This window comes from Sorex fumeus, unplaced genomic scaffold, assembly GCF_029834395.1.
Source record: "Sorex fumeus unplaced genomic scaffold, SorFum_2.1 ptg000003l, whole genome shotgun sequence".
NCBI classification, from domain to species: Eukaryota; Metazoa; Chordata; class Mammalia; order Eulipotyphla; family Soricidae; genus Sorex; species Sorex fumeus.
Window position 1 is genome coordinate 48,675,097 of NW_026606060.1, and position 16,500 is coordinate 48,691,596.

Consider the following 16,500-nt stretch of genomic DNA (forward strand, 5'->3'; position numbering starts at 1 on the left):
GCATGCAGCCAACCTGAATTCAGTCCCCAATACCCCTTATTGTCCCACATGCCCCACCAGGAGTGATCCCTGATGACAGGGCCAGGAGCATCACTGGGTGTGAACCCAAAACAAAACACCAAATCAGAGATGTGGTCTAGGGGTTGCATATAAAAAGCCCACTCAGGAGTGCTTTATTTCTGATTGTGAAAACGAAGTCTTTTTAAAATCATATGCAGTGAGATTTGGGGGAATAGATTAGGAAGACAAATTTTGCCACATAAGCATCTGTTTATTAAAATTCCGGACACTAACATTTTGAGTTATAGATTTTAATCTTGATAAACTAAAGTGTATGTATGATGAGAATTTCCTCCATTTTTTGGTTTTGTTTTGTTTTTGGTGCTTCCCAGGCAGTGCTGGGGGTGCCCACAGGCCACTCCCAGCCATCCTCTGCCCAGTGGTTAGAGCTTGGTGGTTTGGAGGTTGGCCCAGTGGTGTTGGGGCCTAGGAAAGCATACTCAGCTGTGCTCAGGGAGCCATATTGGTGTCATGGATCAGACCTGCGGCCTAGTGAGTGCCAGACAGGCGCTCTAGCCTCTGCAGCTCTATGATTAGGCTGTGCTTTCCGACTTCCCCAGCCATGCTGGGCCCACCAGCAATACCCGGCTATTCTTGGTGCCGTGCAGTGCCGGGAATTGAACCCGGGGCCCGGGATTGTCACATATGCCGCTTCAGCCTTTCAAACATTCTTCCTGGCCCTTGTAGAAATTTTTCTTTTTTTTTTTTTTTATTTTCTTTTCTTGTTTTTTAAATTGCAGTGCCAGGGACCAAACCCATAGGTCTCCTAAATGCACTTTACCAATGACTCACATCTCTAGTTTTTGTTAAAAGAGAAAACCTATTTTTTTATTATCAGAGGATCTCCCTCCTACGTATTGTGTGTGTGTATCTGTGTATGTGTGAGTGGGTGTGGGGGAGGGCATATTATACCTTTATAGCGTATGCTTTTAACAGCCCCTACCCCTTATAAACCTTCAGGGAGTGGAGAGAGAGCTCAGAGGACAAGAGTGCATGGTTTGACCCTCTGCACTGCCGTGTTCCCTGAGCACCCCAGGGAGCAGTCACCCTGTCCAAGCAGGTGACAGAAGTAGCCTCTGGGCTCCACAGGATGTGGCCTGCAAGCAAAACAACCTTCCAGAGTTTCCAAATAGTCATCCCACCTGGTCCTCAGAGGAGATGTGGTCCAAGACCTCCTAGGATCTTGGAGGTCTTAAACCTTGGTATAAATAGTATGCCTCGTTTGCACTCTTTTAGTCCATTTCATACCTACAGAAAGTTGGATATATAATTGAAATAAGAAATTAACAAGTGTCACCAATGACAAAATAGATCCATTAAAGAATATGCTGTCAGAAAAGACAGGAGAGGACTGGAGAGACTGTACAGTGGGGTTGCCCACCCCACCCTGACCTCCATCCCCCACCCCAAGCCCCACCAGGAGTGATTCCTGAATGCAGAGCCAGGAGTAAGCCAGTTGTGGCTGAAAACCCAAACAAATTACAATCAAAAAAAAAAAAAAAAGATTTTTTTAAAAAGAGACCAAATTTCTATCTTTTGTTTTTAAAAAAATTTGAGTTTTTAAAACACTAAGTTAGGGCACTTTCTTCAGCAGCACATAGACTAAAATTGGAATGATATAGAAAAGATTAGCATGGCCCTGCACAAGGATGACACGCCAGTTCATGAAGCATTCTATATTTTTAGATGTGTACTTTCATGCTTTCATTTCTAATACTGGGATGTTGTGTAGGGGCTCTCTTCGCCCCCTGGAGAAGCCCGGGTTGTCACTTGAACATGTTACTCTCCACTCTCTCCCAGTTTCTCTTCCTCCTTCCCTTCAAAATCTCCAAATACAATCTGTTTTACTTCAAAAAAAAGAAAAAGCTAAGGGATGTGGTCTCTCATAGCATCTTAGTATTTTAATAGTACTGTGATATTTTTACACCAAGATGGGCCACAGTAACTGAACTGAAACTGGGGGAAGCAAAACCTTGAAGAAATGGGGACTGCTATGTTTTTCTGTGTCTGTTGGGGGTTTTTATTTCCTTGTCGTGGTGTCTTGAACCGAGGGCCTCACAGACGCCGGGCGTGAGCTCTCCCACTGAGCCTTATCCGAGGCCCTCCCAGATTTGTTTTAGACTGATTGGTCCCTGAACTGCAATCAAAGGGGAAGAGAGAGGGAAACCCCACCTAGTCTCAAATCCACAGTGTCTTCCTGACTTGGGCCGCGCCTAACCCGTAGCAGCTTATGTTAGCATGGCCTGCTGAGGGCACATAATGGCCATTTGGCTTTTCTCCCTTAAAGATTTTCAATCACGAGTTGTTCGGTGCCGTCGCTGAGGAGAAGGAGGTCAAGCAGATCCTTTCGAAAGTCATGGAGGCCCGACGCAGCAAGAGTTATGACTCCTACGAAATCCTGGGCAGGTTCCTAGGGAAAGAGCAGGTGACGAAACTCATCATCCCGCTGAAAGAGGTAAGGACTCAGAGGGGCTGCTCTGGAGTTCAGGATGGAGCCTGCAGCCCTTCCCGTGGCGGCAGACCGGGACTTGGGACTCTCGGTCACAAGCCACCACCTGAGCTGGGCACCGGCTCCAGGTGTCAGAGCTACTGATGGGAACCGAAATGCTTGAGCACAGGCTGCAGACGCTGATACATGGCCCAGGGGGACCAGTTCTCTCAGGCTGCCAGAGTGAATATGGGCATTTGCTAAGCTCATGTTCTCTGCATTCACTCTCTCTTCAGATTGACATGAGATTCAGGGAACTTCCTTCTTAGAGATACGCAAGCTCAGAAAAGTAGAATGGGGTGTGATGAAGGAGCAAAGTCAGTGCTGAGGTCTTTCTGACCCAAAGCTCATCATCTCTTTCCTCTTTTATATTTTTTCCTTCGTTCTGTCTTCCTCTGGGCAGGGACTGTAGTTCACATCAAATTCACATCTTTCTGCCTGTCATAGGGGTGGGCATTCAAAAAACATATTTTTTCATTTATTTTATTAGAATTTTATAGCGATAGCACAGCGGGTAGGGCGTTCGCCTTACAAGCGGCCAACATGGCCGACCCGAGTTCGATTCCTCCGCCCCTCTCGGAGAGCCCGGCAAGCTACTGAGAGTATTGGATATGCCAGACACAGTAACAACAAAGTCTCCAATGGAGACGTTACTGGGCCCGCTCGAGCAAATCGACGATCAACGGGAGGGCCTTTACCTTTACCTTTTTTTTACCTTATAACTAAAACTAAAGCAGAAGGCACTAGCCCATGACATGCTTTAACTCTGATTTTGACTGGTTTGCTGCTAGATGAACTCAGCGCTCCTGGAATGTCCGCAGAGTGACCCCAGGCCTGACCTCAGAGTGTTAGTTATGGTTTAAGGGTGAGAGAGTCTCAACAGAGCTCATACCTTTTTCATGTATGTTACCAAGTCCCTCTGGGGATCGAGGCTTTCAGTGTTCAGTCCCAGGGCAAGGGAACCGCCCTCGGATGCCAAGTCCCATGCTGGCTTTCATGGTCCCTATTGTGGCTCAGAGACCAGTGTCAACCCAGAGGCTTGGCCGTCATATGCGACTTCAGCCTAGTTCCCTATGCATAATGACTGCATTTTTTTTGGTTCCATATGTGATTTGTTCACCTGCTTTAATGTACTTGAAAGGTTGATGTCTTAAAAGTACCACATTGTGGGGCTGAAGCGATAGAACAGCAGGTAGGGCATTTGCCTTGCATGCAGCCGACCCAGGTTCTATTCCCAGCATCCCATATGGTCCCCTGAGCACAGCCAGGAGTAATTCCTGAGTGCAGAGCCAGGAGTAGCCTCCGTGCATTGCCGGGTGTGACCCAAAAAGCAAAAAAAAAAAAAAAAAAAATGTACCACATCATATCTTAGCAAGAAATCCAGAGGCCCTGCCCGGATGCATTTGTATACTTGTTTGAAATATCACTGAGAATGTCTTTTCTTTCTTTTTTTTTTTTAATTAAGTTAACCATGAACACTTAGCAGGCATGTATAAAACTATCATTGGCTACAAATGTTAAACTTCAGTGCGATGTTTATGTTTGCCTTTAGATCTTGCAAAACACCACGAGTTTAAAACTAGCCCGGAAAGTTCACGAAACTTTACGTCGAATCATTTCGGGGCTAATTGTAAACCAGGAAATGACAACAGAATCCATCCTGCTGCTCAGTTATGGCTTGGTCAGCGAAAACCTTCCACTGTTAACAGAGAAAGAAAAGTAAGTTCAAAAGCGAACGGCCCATCCTGTGCCCGGGGAGGATCTTCCCAGCCACTATCTTCTCATTCACCATCCAAGGGTCAGGCCAATCAGTTGCAGAAATGAGAACATTCCCATTCACCTGAGTTATAAGAGGATGCTACTAAGGTGATGCTGCGATCAAGAGATCCATCTCGACGAGAGGTCACTGATCTGACCAGAGAGAGAGTGTGATGGCAGCCAGTTATGCAGTTACGCCCTGCTCTGGTCCCATTATTTTACATACGGATTGGATCAGAGTTAGGCTAGAGTTATGTAAATCCTTCCCATTGATTTGGTTTATGTTTTTGTTTGGGGGCCACACCCGGTGGTGCTCAGGACTTAGCTCTGGTGCCATACTCAGGGATCACTCCTGGTGGGCTCAGGGGATCATGTGGGATGACAGGGATTGAACCCGGATTGGCCGAGTGCAAGGCAGGTGCCTTAGCCACTGAGTTATTGCTCTGACCCCATCCCACTTATTGATTAGGACTTTAAAAATTACTGTAGATGGCTGGATCGATAGTACAGTAGGTAGGGCATTTGCCTTGTAAGCAGCCGACCCTGGTTCAATCCCCAGCATCTCATATGGTCCTCCAAGCACTGCCAGGAGTAATTCCTGAGTGCAGAGCCAGGAGTAATACTTGAGCATTGCTGGGTGAACCAAAAAGAAAAAAAAATACTAAAAAAAAAAAAAGTACCTTCCTGACACACTTCCTTTGGGATTTTGCTTTCTTCTTCTGGAATGTGGCTTTGGGGAAGGCCACAGCAGGGAGCCAGGCCCTGGCAGTTTGTCCCGATAATGCTGCACATCTGTCCACCCAGTCTTCGTCACTGGGGTTGTTCCAGGGACCTTGTTCCAGAGCATCCTCAGCTGTGTCTGTAGCTCAGCGGGGGAGACTGTCCGCCAGGCTATAGCGCCATGACCCTCCCCAGAGAGGCAGCGTATGGGAACCCTGACCCCCATAACTTTCCCTCCATCGTGATTGGCAGAGCCCCAGCAGTCCCCGCGCCGGATCCACGGCTGCCCCCTCAAAGCTGCCTCCTCCTCCCCCCGACTCCTGCTCGCGGAGGCCAGAAGGCCGTGGTCAGCCGGAAGACCAACATGCACATATTCATTGAGTCTGGCCTGCGGGTAAGTAGCGACTTTCTTCTTCTTTTCATTGATGCAATATTGCAAGTATAACATCTTAATATTTCCAGGTGGATTTTAAGGCCGCATCTGTATGTGCTGCCTTCAACTTCCACTGCAAATCTGTCTCACTTTCCAGTTGACTCCTCAAGAATTAGCCTGAGAACGGGGCCATAGCTCTGTGTTTTAGAACATGTGCTTCTTCTGTTGTCGCTGTGGGGTTTTTTTTTTGTTGTTGTTGTTTTCTATTGGCCTTTCCAGGATCAGCCCCCACCCCAAGTATCCCAGTTGTGGCCCCAAAATGAAAGGGGAAAAAAAAGACCTTAAAGTGGAAAAGTGAGCTGGAGTGATAGTACAGTGGATAGGGCACTTGCCTTTCATGCAGCCAGGCTGGATTCCATCCCTGGCATCCCAGATGGTCCCCTGAGCACCGACCGGAAATAATTCCTGAGTGCAGAACCAGGAGTATTCCCTGAGCATCCCCAGGTGTGGCCCAAAACAAACAGCAACAACAACAACAAAACGAAAAAGTGGAAATGTTTGGCCATAGTGAGTCTGCACCTCTCTCTACCTCCTGACTTTGCTTTGTTGGTCCTTTGGACTGCAAAAATCTTACCGGGAATCAAGTATGGATTGTTGTTGTTTTTAAGGTGCATTGGGTTTGGGTCTCTCCCTGATTGATCTCTTCTAGTCCTTCCTTGGATGACATAATTATATCAGAATTATTGGTTTGTGGGTTGGAGCAATAGCACAGCAGGTAGGGAGTTTGCCTTGCACACGGCCGAACCAGGTTTTATTCCCAGTATCCCATATGGTTGCCTGAGCACTGCCAGGAGTAATTTCTGAGTGTAGAGCAAGAAGTAACCCCTGTGCATCATTGGGTGTGACCTAAAAAGCAAAAATAAATAAATAAATAAAACAGAATTAATGGTTTGTGCCTAACGTGTTTCACGGTCTCACTGTAGCTTTGCCCACAAGCTCCTTTAAATTACTTTAAAGGTTTTGAATTTTCTCAAAAGATGATGAGCTTTTGTGTACTAATTTTTGTCCAGAGGTAAATTCTAGAGCACTCAGACACAGGACTTTTCTGCTCCACCACTGAGCTGCATCACCATTCAAAGAGGAACTTAGAAAACACAAATCTGATCACTGTATTTCATTTGGAAACCGTTTATGAACTCCCGGTTTGCTTAGCAGAGAGCCTCATCTTTCACTTGACTCTAGCACCGTCCTCAGGCTGTACCATCCTCGCTGCACAACCCTGCACTTCTGTCACGTCACCACCCTCCTCCTGCTGGGGGACGTCGAGTCACCCACTCTGCTCTCCGCCTGGGTCCCACGGAACTCATATAGCACCTGCCCTTACATCCACCATCCTCTTGAGTCTGCCTTGTTTTGTTTTGTGGCCAAACCCAGCAGTGCTCAGGATTTCCCCCTTGGCTTTGCACTCAGGGATCACTCCTGGCACGTTCCTGGGACCATGTAGATTGCCAGGAACTGAACCTGGGTCAGCCGCGTGCAAGGCAAGCGCCTTTCCTGCCATACTATTGCCCGGGCCCTGACCTGTCTGTCTTCTTGGCCGAGTACCACCAGGGCAGGGTCCACGTCCACCTTGGCTAGTACTGTGTCCTTCTGTGCCGCTGCACCTGGAGCAGGAGCAGATGCCAAAGTGATGAACTTGTTTCCTGTTGGGAACACACTCGGCCTCTCCTCTGTACTCTGAGCTCCCGCCTTCTTCACCTACTGGGAGATGACCTGAGAGTTGATCCACTTCTTATAATATGTCTGGAATTTCAAACAGAAGCGTTTCGTGTGTGTCTCTTAAAGGAATTCTACCTCTGCCTAATTCATGGGGTCCTATGTGCAACTAACATGGCGTATTGTCTTGAAACACTTAGCTGCTGCACCTGAGTCTGAAGACTTCCAAGATCAAATCTTCAAGTGAGAATGTTCTAGAAATGTTGGACCCTTTCGTGGCTCTCCTCATAGACTGCCTCGATTCTATGGATGTGAAGGTGAGCAAGCCTATTCTTCACTGTATCATGCAAAGTACTCCAAAGCTTCATTTTAGGCTCCAGTGACACATGGTATTTTGAAAGAGGTTGATCATTCATGAGCCACCTCTGTTCTCTGCATTAAATTCTTCTAAGCTCCAACTTCTCTCTCTCTCTCTCTCTCTCTCTCTCTCTCTCTCTCTCTCTCTCACACACACACACACACACACACACAATCACACACAGTTCCTTTAGTAGGGCCTGGGGTGTTGGGTAATAAATTCCCTGTAGTACTCAGGGCTACTCCCAACCTCCCAGCTTTCTGTTCAGGGGTCACCCTTGGTGGTACTTTGCTCATATGCCGTTCCAGGGATTTAACTGGGGTCAGCTGTGTGTAATGCAAGTGATTAACCCTGTCCTATCTCTCGACCCCAACAGAAATTGATAACTTCACAAATCATCTCTGTTGTCTGCATTAAATACCCTCACAACTCATTTCATATGCTTGGGTAGTACTTAAAATAAGTTTTAAAATAAGCATTTATGCATTTATTCATTGTTCATTTGAACCTGACAACAACTTCCTAAGGGAGAGGATGTGTCCCTATGTTGGTTATCATCATCACCATCATCATCCTTATCATCCTCATCATCATCATCATCCTCATCTATCACCGCTGTTACTCGGTTCATGTATTCTCATCATGACCCAGGAGGTGTCTTCTAGTATTTCTCCTCGAAGATGAGAAAACATGCTAAGTGAGTTGGCCCAGATCACAGGCCTAAGATAGGAGCCTTGGTCCTTCTGACTCAAAGCCTGCGTGTCTACACTTCCTCCGCTGGCCTGTTGTCACAGAGAAGGAACTGGGAGCTTAAGTGACATCTTCTGTAGTTGAACAAGTCAAAGCTGCAGAGCTGGGCTTTAAGCCCTGAACTTCTCACTCCCAGGTTCTTCTTTCCTGTGTGTCCCATCTTGTCCAGCCCAAAGACCAACACAGCATTCAAAGCTGGAAGGAGGTCTGCTAGGTAAAGCTGAACTGTGTTTCAAGCCAGTGTTCTAAACCTGTTTTTTCTGGAGATCCAGAGAGTATCACATTTGGTTCTAATGCACTTTTCATGGGGCTGGAGCGATAGCACAGTCGTAGGGTGTTTGCCTTGCACGCAGCCAGCCCGGCCGAGCCAGGTTCAATTCCTCCGCCCCTCTCAGAGAGCCCGGCAAGCTACTGAGTATCTCGTCCGCACGGCAAAGCCTGGCAAGCTACCTATGATGTATTTCATATGCCAAACACAGTAACAACAAGTCTCACAATGGAGATGTTACTCGGCCCGCTCGAGCAAATCAATGAACAATGGGAGGACAGTGCTACAGTGCACTTTTCATAGCCTTTACAAACTACTTAGCCTTTGTGGGGGGCGGGGAATAAGGGGCGCATGGGTAGAGCAGGAGAGGGGGAACAGGTCTCCCCAGTTCCCAAGTGTTACTCGGGACATCTGGCGAGTCTCAGCCAACAAGGCCAGCAGTCCAATGCCAGGGCCTGAGGATATGACACTTCTAGGGCTCTACGGTGTTGGGATACCAAGGTTCCCCTGATGGTACTTGACAGCCTCTCAGGCTGCACCCTGCGATGCTCAGGTCGGGCAGGAGTTCAGTCCAGGGTCAGCTGCATGCAAGGCAATTTCCTGAACCCCTGTCATCAGATTCTATCTCTGGCCATATGAAATTACAGTTTGTCATTTCCATACTTAATTTCTGAGCACGTTATCTACTCCTTAAATACAGAAATGACTTCCTTTTTATTTTTGAGGGGCTTGGGGGACACACCTGGCTCCACACTCAGGAATAACCCCTGGTGGTGCTCGAGGGGCCATAATGGGGTGCCGGGGACTGAACCGGATTAGACCCACCTACAAGGCAAGGGCCCAGCCCGCTGTACTATCACTCTGGCCCCCATCTTTGTATTCTTAATGCTCAGTAGAGTGTCTTTTCAAACACTACAGTCTTATAAAGAATGGATTGGATTGAAGAACAATTTTAGAAAGCAGAGAAGTTGGGACTGGAGCAATAGTACAGCGGGTAGGGCGTTTGCCTTGCACACGGCCAACCCGGGTTCAATTTCCAGCATCCCATATGGTCCCCCGAGCACCGCCAGGAGTGAATCCTAAATGCAAAGCCAAGAGTCATCCCTGTGCATCGCTGGGTGTGATGCAAAAAAAAAAAAAAAAGCAGAGAAGTCATTTATGATGGTTTTTTTCCCTGAAAAAATTAAAATGGGAACCAGAAGGATAGTTTAGCCAAGAGGATGTTTGCCTTGCATGCAGCCAACCTGACTTCAGTCCCCTGCACCTCATAAAGTTCCCTCAAGCAACGCCTGGAGAAATTCTGGTGAAAAGCCAGAAGTAAGCCCTAAGCAGTGCCGGGTGTGGCCCAAAAACCAAACCAACAGTAACAGAGCCTAACATTGGCCAAGTCAACAAGTCACTTACCTTGTAAATTAAAAGTACGGTGGGACCAGGTAGTATAGAGGGTAGGAAAGCACTTTGCCATGACCATAGTCGACCCGAGTTTAAACCCTGGCACCCCATATGATCCCCCAACCCCGCCAGGAGCGATCCCTTTGCTCAGAGCCATGAGTAAGCCCTGGGCCCTGCCGAGGTCAGTGCGTTTCTTCCTTGCTGGTGGTCCGTCTTCACTTGCCGTGTGAAAAGCAGCAAGTTCTTCTCACGGGGACCAAGATGCTTCCCCGTCCCCGTGCTGTGGACACAGTGCTTTCAGGGCAGGTGTTTCCTTCCTTCTGCTGGAGTGTGCTTAGAGATGTCACACAACTCCGGGGCTGGGGCTGGTCCCTTCCCGAACTGATCTGGCGTCTGGGTTTGGTCTTGTGCTCTCCAGGTGATCACAGGGGCTCTGCAGTGCCTCATCTGGGTCTTGAGGTTCCCGCTACCTTCCATCGAAAGCAAAGCAGAACAGTTGACGAAGCACCTTTTCCTTCTGCTGAAGGACTACGCCAAGCTCGGGGCAGCCAAGGGCCAGAATTTCCACCTAGCGGTCAGCTGCTTCAAGGTGAGCCCGTGGCTAGCTTTCCCCATGGTCCTGTCCACCATGGTGAGAATCTTGGTCAGAGCGTTGTCCGGATTCATTCGTTTGCCACAGCCTGAGGGCCGACACTGACCTTAGGGGAAGAGCTGGTTCGTTTCACCAGCCGTGGGCTACTGGGACCTCCCAGCTGCCAACCTCTCTGTGGCCACTTTTCAGTGTGTGACCATTCTGGTGAAGAGAGTGAAGTCTTACCGGATCACCGAGAAGCAGCTTCAGGTTCTGCTGGCGTACGCAGAGGAGGACATCTATGACACTTCCAGACAGGCCACTGCATTCGGGCTGCTAAAGGTACGGAGTCGCCAGAATCCCTAAGGGCCTCCCAAGCGGAGATCCAGAATCATGTGAGAGCCAAGCCAACAAGACTCGCACCATATAACTAGAATAATGTGAAATGGCGTGTTTTGACTAGTTGTACGCCTCACCCCCAGATTTAGTCATTTATAAGGACTGTGATTTCGCCGCTTAATTACAGGCTGTTCTGTGTACTCCCTGAAATGTCAGAATGTCAGACCTCTATTATGACTTCCAGGGATTCTGTCAAATGTCAGTGCTCTGCTCGAGTTGGTTTGGATTGGGGTACCTTTTGTTTTTATTTTCACTTGTGCTATAGTAGACCCAAGAAAACTTGCCATTTTAAACCCTCGTTAAGCCTTTCATTTTGGAATCTTTCACCCACGTTTCTTCTTGAATATCTGGTCTGTTTAACCCCTGTCTGCGGTAAGACACAGGACGAGTCTGTGGGTTTTCTTTTGGGTTTTTTTAAAGGCCATTTTGTCCAGAAAGTTGCTGGTCCCAGAAATACATGATGTCATGCGCAAAGTCTCCAAGTTGGCAATTTCCGCACAGAACGAGCCTGTCCGGGTGCAGTGCAGGCAGGTGAGTAGAGATGGTCTTCCAGGCCCAGAGGTGTTGGCACAGAGGAAATTCCGAGACAGCTCTGCGCCACAAGGCAGCTTGATCCTGGGACTCATGAGCACATTTCCACACCCACTGGACTTCCAACCCGTCAGGGCATGTTCCATCATGCACATGGCCCTCCTGTCAGAGTTGAGATGCAACGCTGAAAACAACCACCTTGGCATTGGGTGTGAATGTGACTCTTGGGTTCAGGGAGTTCCCTGGGAGAGGGAGTATCTGTCTGGCATGTGTGATCCCAGCACTGCCCAAAAAAGAGAAGGAAGGAAAGAGGATTTCAGGAGGCCTGTGAGACCCAACTCGGGTCGCTGAAGTGCAGGGAGAAAGGAAGGGCTGCAGTTGGCGTGGGAGATGGGTATCTCCACTGCTCTCCCACTACCCTGGGAAACAGCCTAGGAAACAGGAAGCCCAGCATAATGGGACCCTTGTCATCATCCATGTTTGTTCCAGGTGTTCCTGAAGTACATTCTTGACTATCCCCTAGGGGACAAGTTAAGACCAAACTTGGAGTTCGTGCTCGCTCAACTGAAGTAAGTCTCAACTGTTCTCCTGAGGGCAAAGGGTGGGACCCTGTTGAATGACTGACCCTTGCTTGTCAGCTGCCATCACTGGCTTTGTGTGGTGTACCCACCCGGCCCCTTTTGCTTCAGTCTGACCATTGGTGCTCGCTGAAGGCTGCTTAGGAAACAGTTGAAAACCTTTTCCATACAGCAGCCTGATAAAGGGGGGAAGGAATGGAGCTGGAGCAATAGCACATAGGTAGGGTGTTTGCCTTGCATACAGCTGACCCGGGTTCGATTCCCAGCATCCCATATGGTCCCCCGAGCACCACCAGGAGTAATTCCTGAGTGCGGAGCCAGAAGTGACCCCCTGAGTATCGCTGGGTGTGATCCCAAAAAAAGGAGAAAAAAAAGGGAGGGGACGGGGAGTTTTTTCGCTCTTTGCGGGGAGTCAGTAGACTCCAGGCATAGCCAGGCTATGGTTTTTGGGTGCTACTAAGCCCTGGGGTGCTCGGGGTCCACTGGGGCCATACCCAGCAGTATCCAAGAGCTATGTGGGGCTAAATTCGGGGCCCCCACATAGAAGATGTGCTCCAGCACCTCCTGAGCCCGTTTTCCGTTGCTTGGGGAAGGGCAACACCTTGGTGATGTTTTATTCATTTATTCATTTTTTGGGTTTGGGACTACTTCCAGCACTGCTCAGAGCTTACTCCTGGCTCTTTGCTCAGGGGTCACTCCTGGTGGTGCTCAGGGGACCACATGCAGTGCCAGGGTCAAACACAGATTGGCTGCATTCAGAGCAGATTCCTGAAACCATGTATTAGCTCTCGGTCCCTATATTAAATGTTTGGAAATCAACATTGGCAAGTTTAGGGCTCAAAGGATAACTCGGATGGGCTTATCCATGCTTTGCGTGGGGGATGCCCAGACATGATCCCCAACACCACATAGTTCCCCGAGCACTGAGCCAAGAGTAATCCCTGTGCACTTCCAAGTGTAACCTAAAAACACTGAACAAAAAATAATTATCAGCCAGTGTAAAAAGGTGCTAACAAGAACCCGTCATGTCCTTAATCTTAGTTATGAGCACGAGACGGGGAGAGACTCTGCCTTGGAGATGTTGGCCTTTCTCTTTGACACGTTCCCTCAGGTACTGTCAGCTGGGCTTCTGAAGACCCCGGGACAACCCCCTTCCCCCCCTACTTCCCCCCTCCCCCCCATCCACATCCCCTGACTGGGCAGCCCTGAGTATTCCCATTAGCTCATGTTCACAGTTCCTGTGTTTCTCCCAGGGGCTGCTCCACGAGAACTGCGGGATGTTCTTCATCCCTCTCTGTCTGATGATGGTCAACGATGACTCTGCTGTGTGCAAGAAGATGGCATCCATGACCGTCAAGTCCCTGCTCGGCAAAATCAGCCTGGAGAAGAGAGACTGGCTCTTCGAGATGGTCACCAGGTGGTTCGGAGCAAAGAAGGTTGGTGTGTCCTTAGACCATACAAGCCCCACCTCTGCCACCCATTCTGTCAGGGTAGGGATGGCCCATCACACCAGCTTTAAAGTTATTTATAGTTGGTTGTCATATAAAGTATTATTTTCATGAACTGACACTGATACTGTATCTAATGCTGTACAACTTTTTTTTTTTTTGAGTATTGCTTTTTTTTTTTTTTTTTTTTGCTTTTTGCTTTTTGGATCACACCCAGTGATGCTCAGGGGTTACTCCTGGCTTTGCACTCAGGAATTTTTCCTGGCGGTGCATAGAAGACTGTATGGGATGCTGGAGATCAAATCTGGGTCGGTCCCATGCAAGGTAGACGCCCTACCCGCTGTACTATCACTCCAGACCCGGAGTATTGCATTTTAGCTTCAGATGAACCCTATGGATTTACCATTTTTGTGTGAGGAATGGGCATCATTAAGTCAGCTTGCTAGCTTTTCTTAGTACCTTTCAGATCTGCGGTACCTATCATCCTGGACATTACATAATAGTGAATCCTTACAGTTTTAGGAGCTATAAGAAATCATGGAGAGGAATCATAGTATCATAGAAATGATACTAATATATTAATATTTATTAATGATATTAATATATTAGTGATACAGTGGGAATAAAGCTGACTTTTATATATTTTATATTACATATAAAGTATATAAAATATATATTTATTGTGTATATATTATATTAACGTGTTAAAATATTTACACATAGTTATATATAATTATATATATGTCACAATTATTCCCACTGTATCATTAATATAAGCTAAATTTTCCACTTCATGTATATAACATAATTCACTTGACCATTTCCCAGTGGTGAGTACTATGATGTCCAGTGTTAAAATATTTACACATAATTATATTATATATAATTATATATATGTCACATTTATTCCCACTGTATCAATATAAGCTTAAGTTTTCTTCAAGCCCATGTGCTCCCTCAGGCACATATCTTGCTTGCCTCGTCTCTATGTATCTTGTATCTTTGCTTGCTTTTTCCAAACCTCTGTTCTTTCTTGAAAATGCATTTCCTTTCTTTGTCTGCCCTCATGTCTTTCTAAGAAAGTTTCATTCAAGAAGAACTACTTTGTTTTTTAGAAAATAGAGGGGGAAGAGCGGGGGGCGAGAATTAGAGAGATCGTATAGTGAGGGGAGGATCAGAGAGATAGTACACTTGCCTTTCCCGTGGCCGACCCGGGTTTGATCCCCGGCATCCCATATGGTCCCCAAGCACTGCCAGGAGTGATTCCTGAGTGCAGAGCTAAGAGTAAGACATGAGCACCACCAGACGTGACCCAGAAACAAACATAAAAATTACCTTGCTTCAGTAATGTTTTTCTCGAATTTCTCAAAATTTGTTTTGCTCTAAGAGAGCAGACTAGAAAGGAGAGACCAGGGACATTGGTAGAGAGAGGTAACAGTGTGCTAGGATTGGTGTTGAAACATTGAATGCCTAAAACATGTGACATGAATAATACATTAATCACGGCGATTCACATATTATTATTGTTATCATTATTATTATCATGATTATTATCGCGGCGATCTACAAATAAACTTTTTTTTTAACTATCTTACTTCACTCAAAAAAAAAGAAAGAAAGAAAATTGCTACTGTTGTCCTTGATTCTGGAGATCTCTTTCATGCTAACCCTCAGAGACCCAACTCCTGTTGATTTCTGGCATTATGAATATTGGAGAAAGAATCCACGTGCGTTCACTGTGGAAAAGCCTCTCAAGTTGTATTGACATTGTCCCGTGGCTGTTTGTTTTGGCAGAGTTTGAACAGACAGCTGGCCGCCCTGGTCTGCGGCCTGTTTGTAGAAAGTGAAGGAGTTGCCTTTGAGAGAAGACTTGGAACGGTGCTCCCTGTGATTGAGAAGGAAATTGATCCTGACAACTTTAACGACGTAAATTACTTACTAGGGAATTTTTAATAATCTAAGTTGGTTTTGTGTTTTTTCTTGCTAATTTTTATAATACTATTCAAGATGACGTGCTGAGTAAATCACATAATATCTGTGCACAAGACAAAATATTCTCTTAGGGGTTGGAGCAATAGTATAGGCCGGGGCGCATTTTCCTTCCATGCAGCTGACCCAAGTTTGATCCTCAGCATCCCATATGGGCCCTCGAGGCACTTCCAGGAATGATTCCTGAGCACAGAACTAGGAGTAAGCCCTGAGCACTGCTGGGTATGGCCCCCCACATAAAAGACAAACAAAAAATATATATATATATAAATTATATATATATAATTTATATTTATTAAATTATATAATTAAGGGAAGTAACAATTCAGTGCAGTTGAGTTTTCTTTTTAAGATGAAGGGTAGCGTTAGCTTTTATAGTACATGAAGACCAAAGATTCCCAAGCAAGATGGCTTTGCCTCCCTAGGTCATTTAGCATGGAGATGATTTTAAGGGCACCGTGGAGGATGGGGGGAGGGTAGTGGGCCTTATTGCTGGCATCTTATTGTTACCAACATTGCTGCTGAACCCCCACAGAACACAGGGAGGTAACTCAAGTGGCAGTGCACATCCTTCACTTGATGTGAGTTTGATGCCCAGGACTGCACAGACATGCACGCTGAGTGTGACCCTGGTGGTCCACAGCACTGCTGGGCTCTCCATATCCCTGGTCCCTGTATCATAGGAGTGGCTCTGGGAGTCTCAAACACACACACAACACCACTGAGTGTGGCCCTATCAAATAAAACTGAGGAAAGAATTTTCTGGCCCGAGATGTGCTTAGGTTGAGAAATCCCGATAGTAGATTCCCATGGAATAAAAAAATGTCCATGCAGTTAATATCAAGTACATCGTGTGAAACCGTTGCCTTCATTGATGTACACGCATCCTGTCTTTAGATCATGGAAGAAACAGAAGAAAAAGCCGCAGACCGTCTTCTGTTCAGTTTTCTTACACTAATAAGCAAACTCGTCAAAGACTGTAATATCATCCAGTTCACCAAGCCCTCTGAGACTCTGAGTAAAATCTGGAGTAAGTACTTCTTTCTCTATTGAAATCAGCACATGCTCATAACAGAGTGAGTGGAAATGATTTGGAAAGTA

The 16,500-nt window shown here is 46.8% G+C and overlaps 1 protein-coding gene and 1 non-coding gene across 2 annotated transcripts in view; both read left to right on the forward strand.

Moving 5' to 3' along the window:
* UTP20 (UTP20 small subunit processome component) overlaps nucleotides 1-16,500 on the forward strand; it is a 115,106-nt gene that overhangs the window by 88,675 nt on the left and 9,931 nt on the right. Inside the window, exons 45-56 of the mRNA XM_056116487.1 lie at nucleotides 2,348-2,515; nucleotides 4,101-4,267; nucleotides 5,279-5,420; nucleotides 7,316-7,432; nucleotides 10,302-10,472; nucleotides 10,665-10,796; nucleotides 11,274-11,384; nucleotides 11,874-11,953; nucleotides 13,004-13,073; nucleotides 13,216-13,398; nucleotides 15,205-15,336; nucleotides 16,297-16,429. Of these exons, the coding sequence (XP_055972462.1) occupies nucleotides 2,348-2,515; nucleotides 4,101-4,267; nucleotides 5,279-5,420; nucleotides 7,316-7,432; nucleotides 10,302-10,472; nucleotides 10,665-10,796; nucleotides 11,274-11,384; nucleotides 11,874-11,953; nucleotides 13,004-13,073; nucleotides 13,216-13,398; nucleotides 15,205-15,336; nucleotides 16,297-16,429 (1,606 nt within the window). The remainder of the gene's footprint in view (nucleotides 1-2,347; nucleotides 2,516-4,100; nucleotides 4,268-5,278; nucleotides 5,421-7,315; nucleotides 7,433-10,301; nucleotides 10,473-10,664; nucleotides 10,797-11,273; nucleotides 11,385-11,873; nucleotides 11,954-13,003; nucleotides 13,074-13,215; nucleotides 13,399-15,204; nucleotides 15,337-16,296; nucleotides 16,430-16,500) is intronic.
* LOC130029114 (U6 spliceosomal RNA) lies at nucleotides 1,639-1,744 on the forward strand. Its single transcript, XR_008793276.1, has one exon. It is a non-coding gene; the product is annotated as a U6 spliceosomal RNA (small nuclear RNA).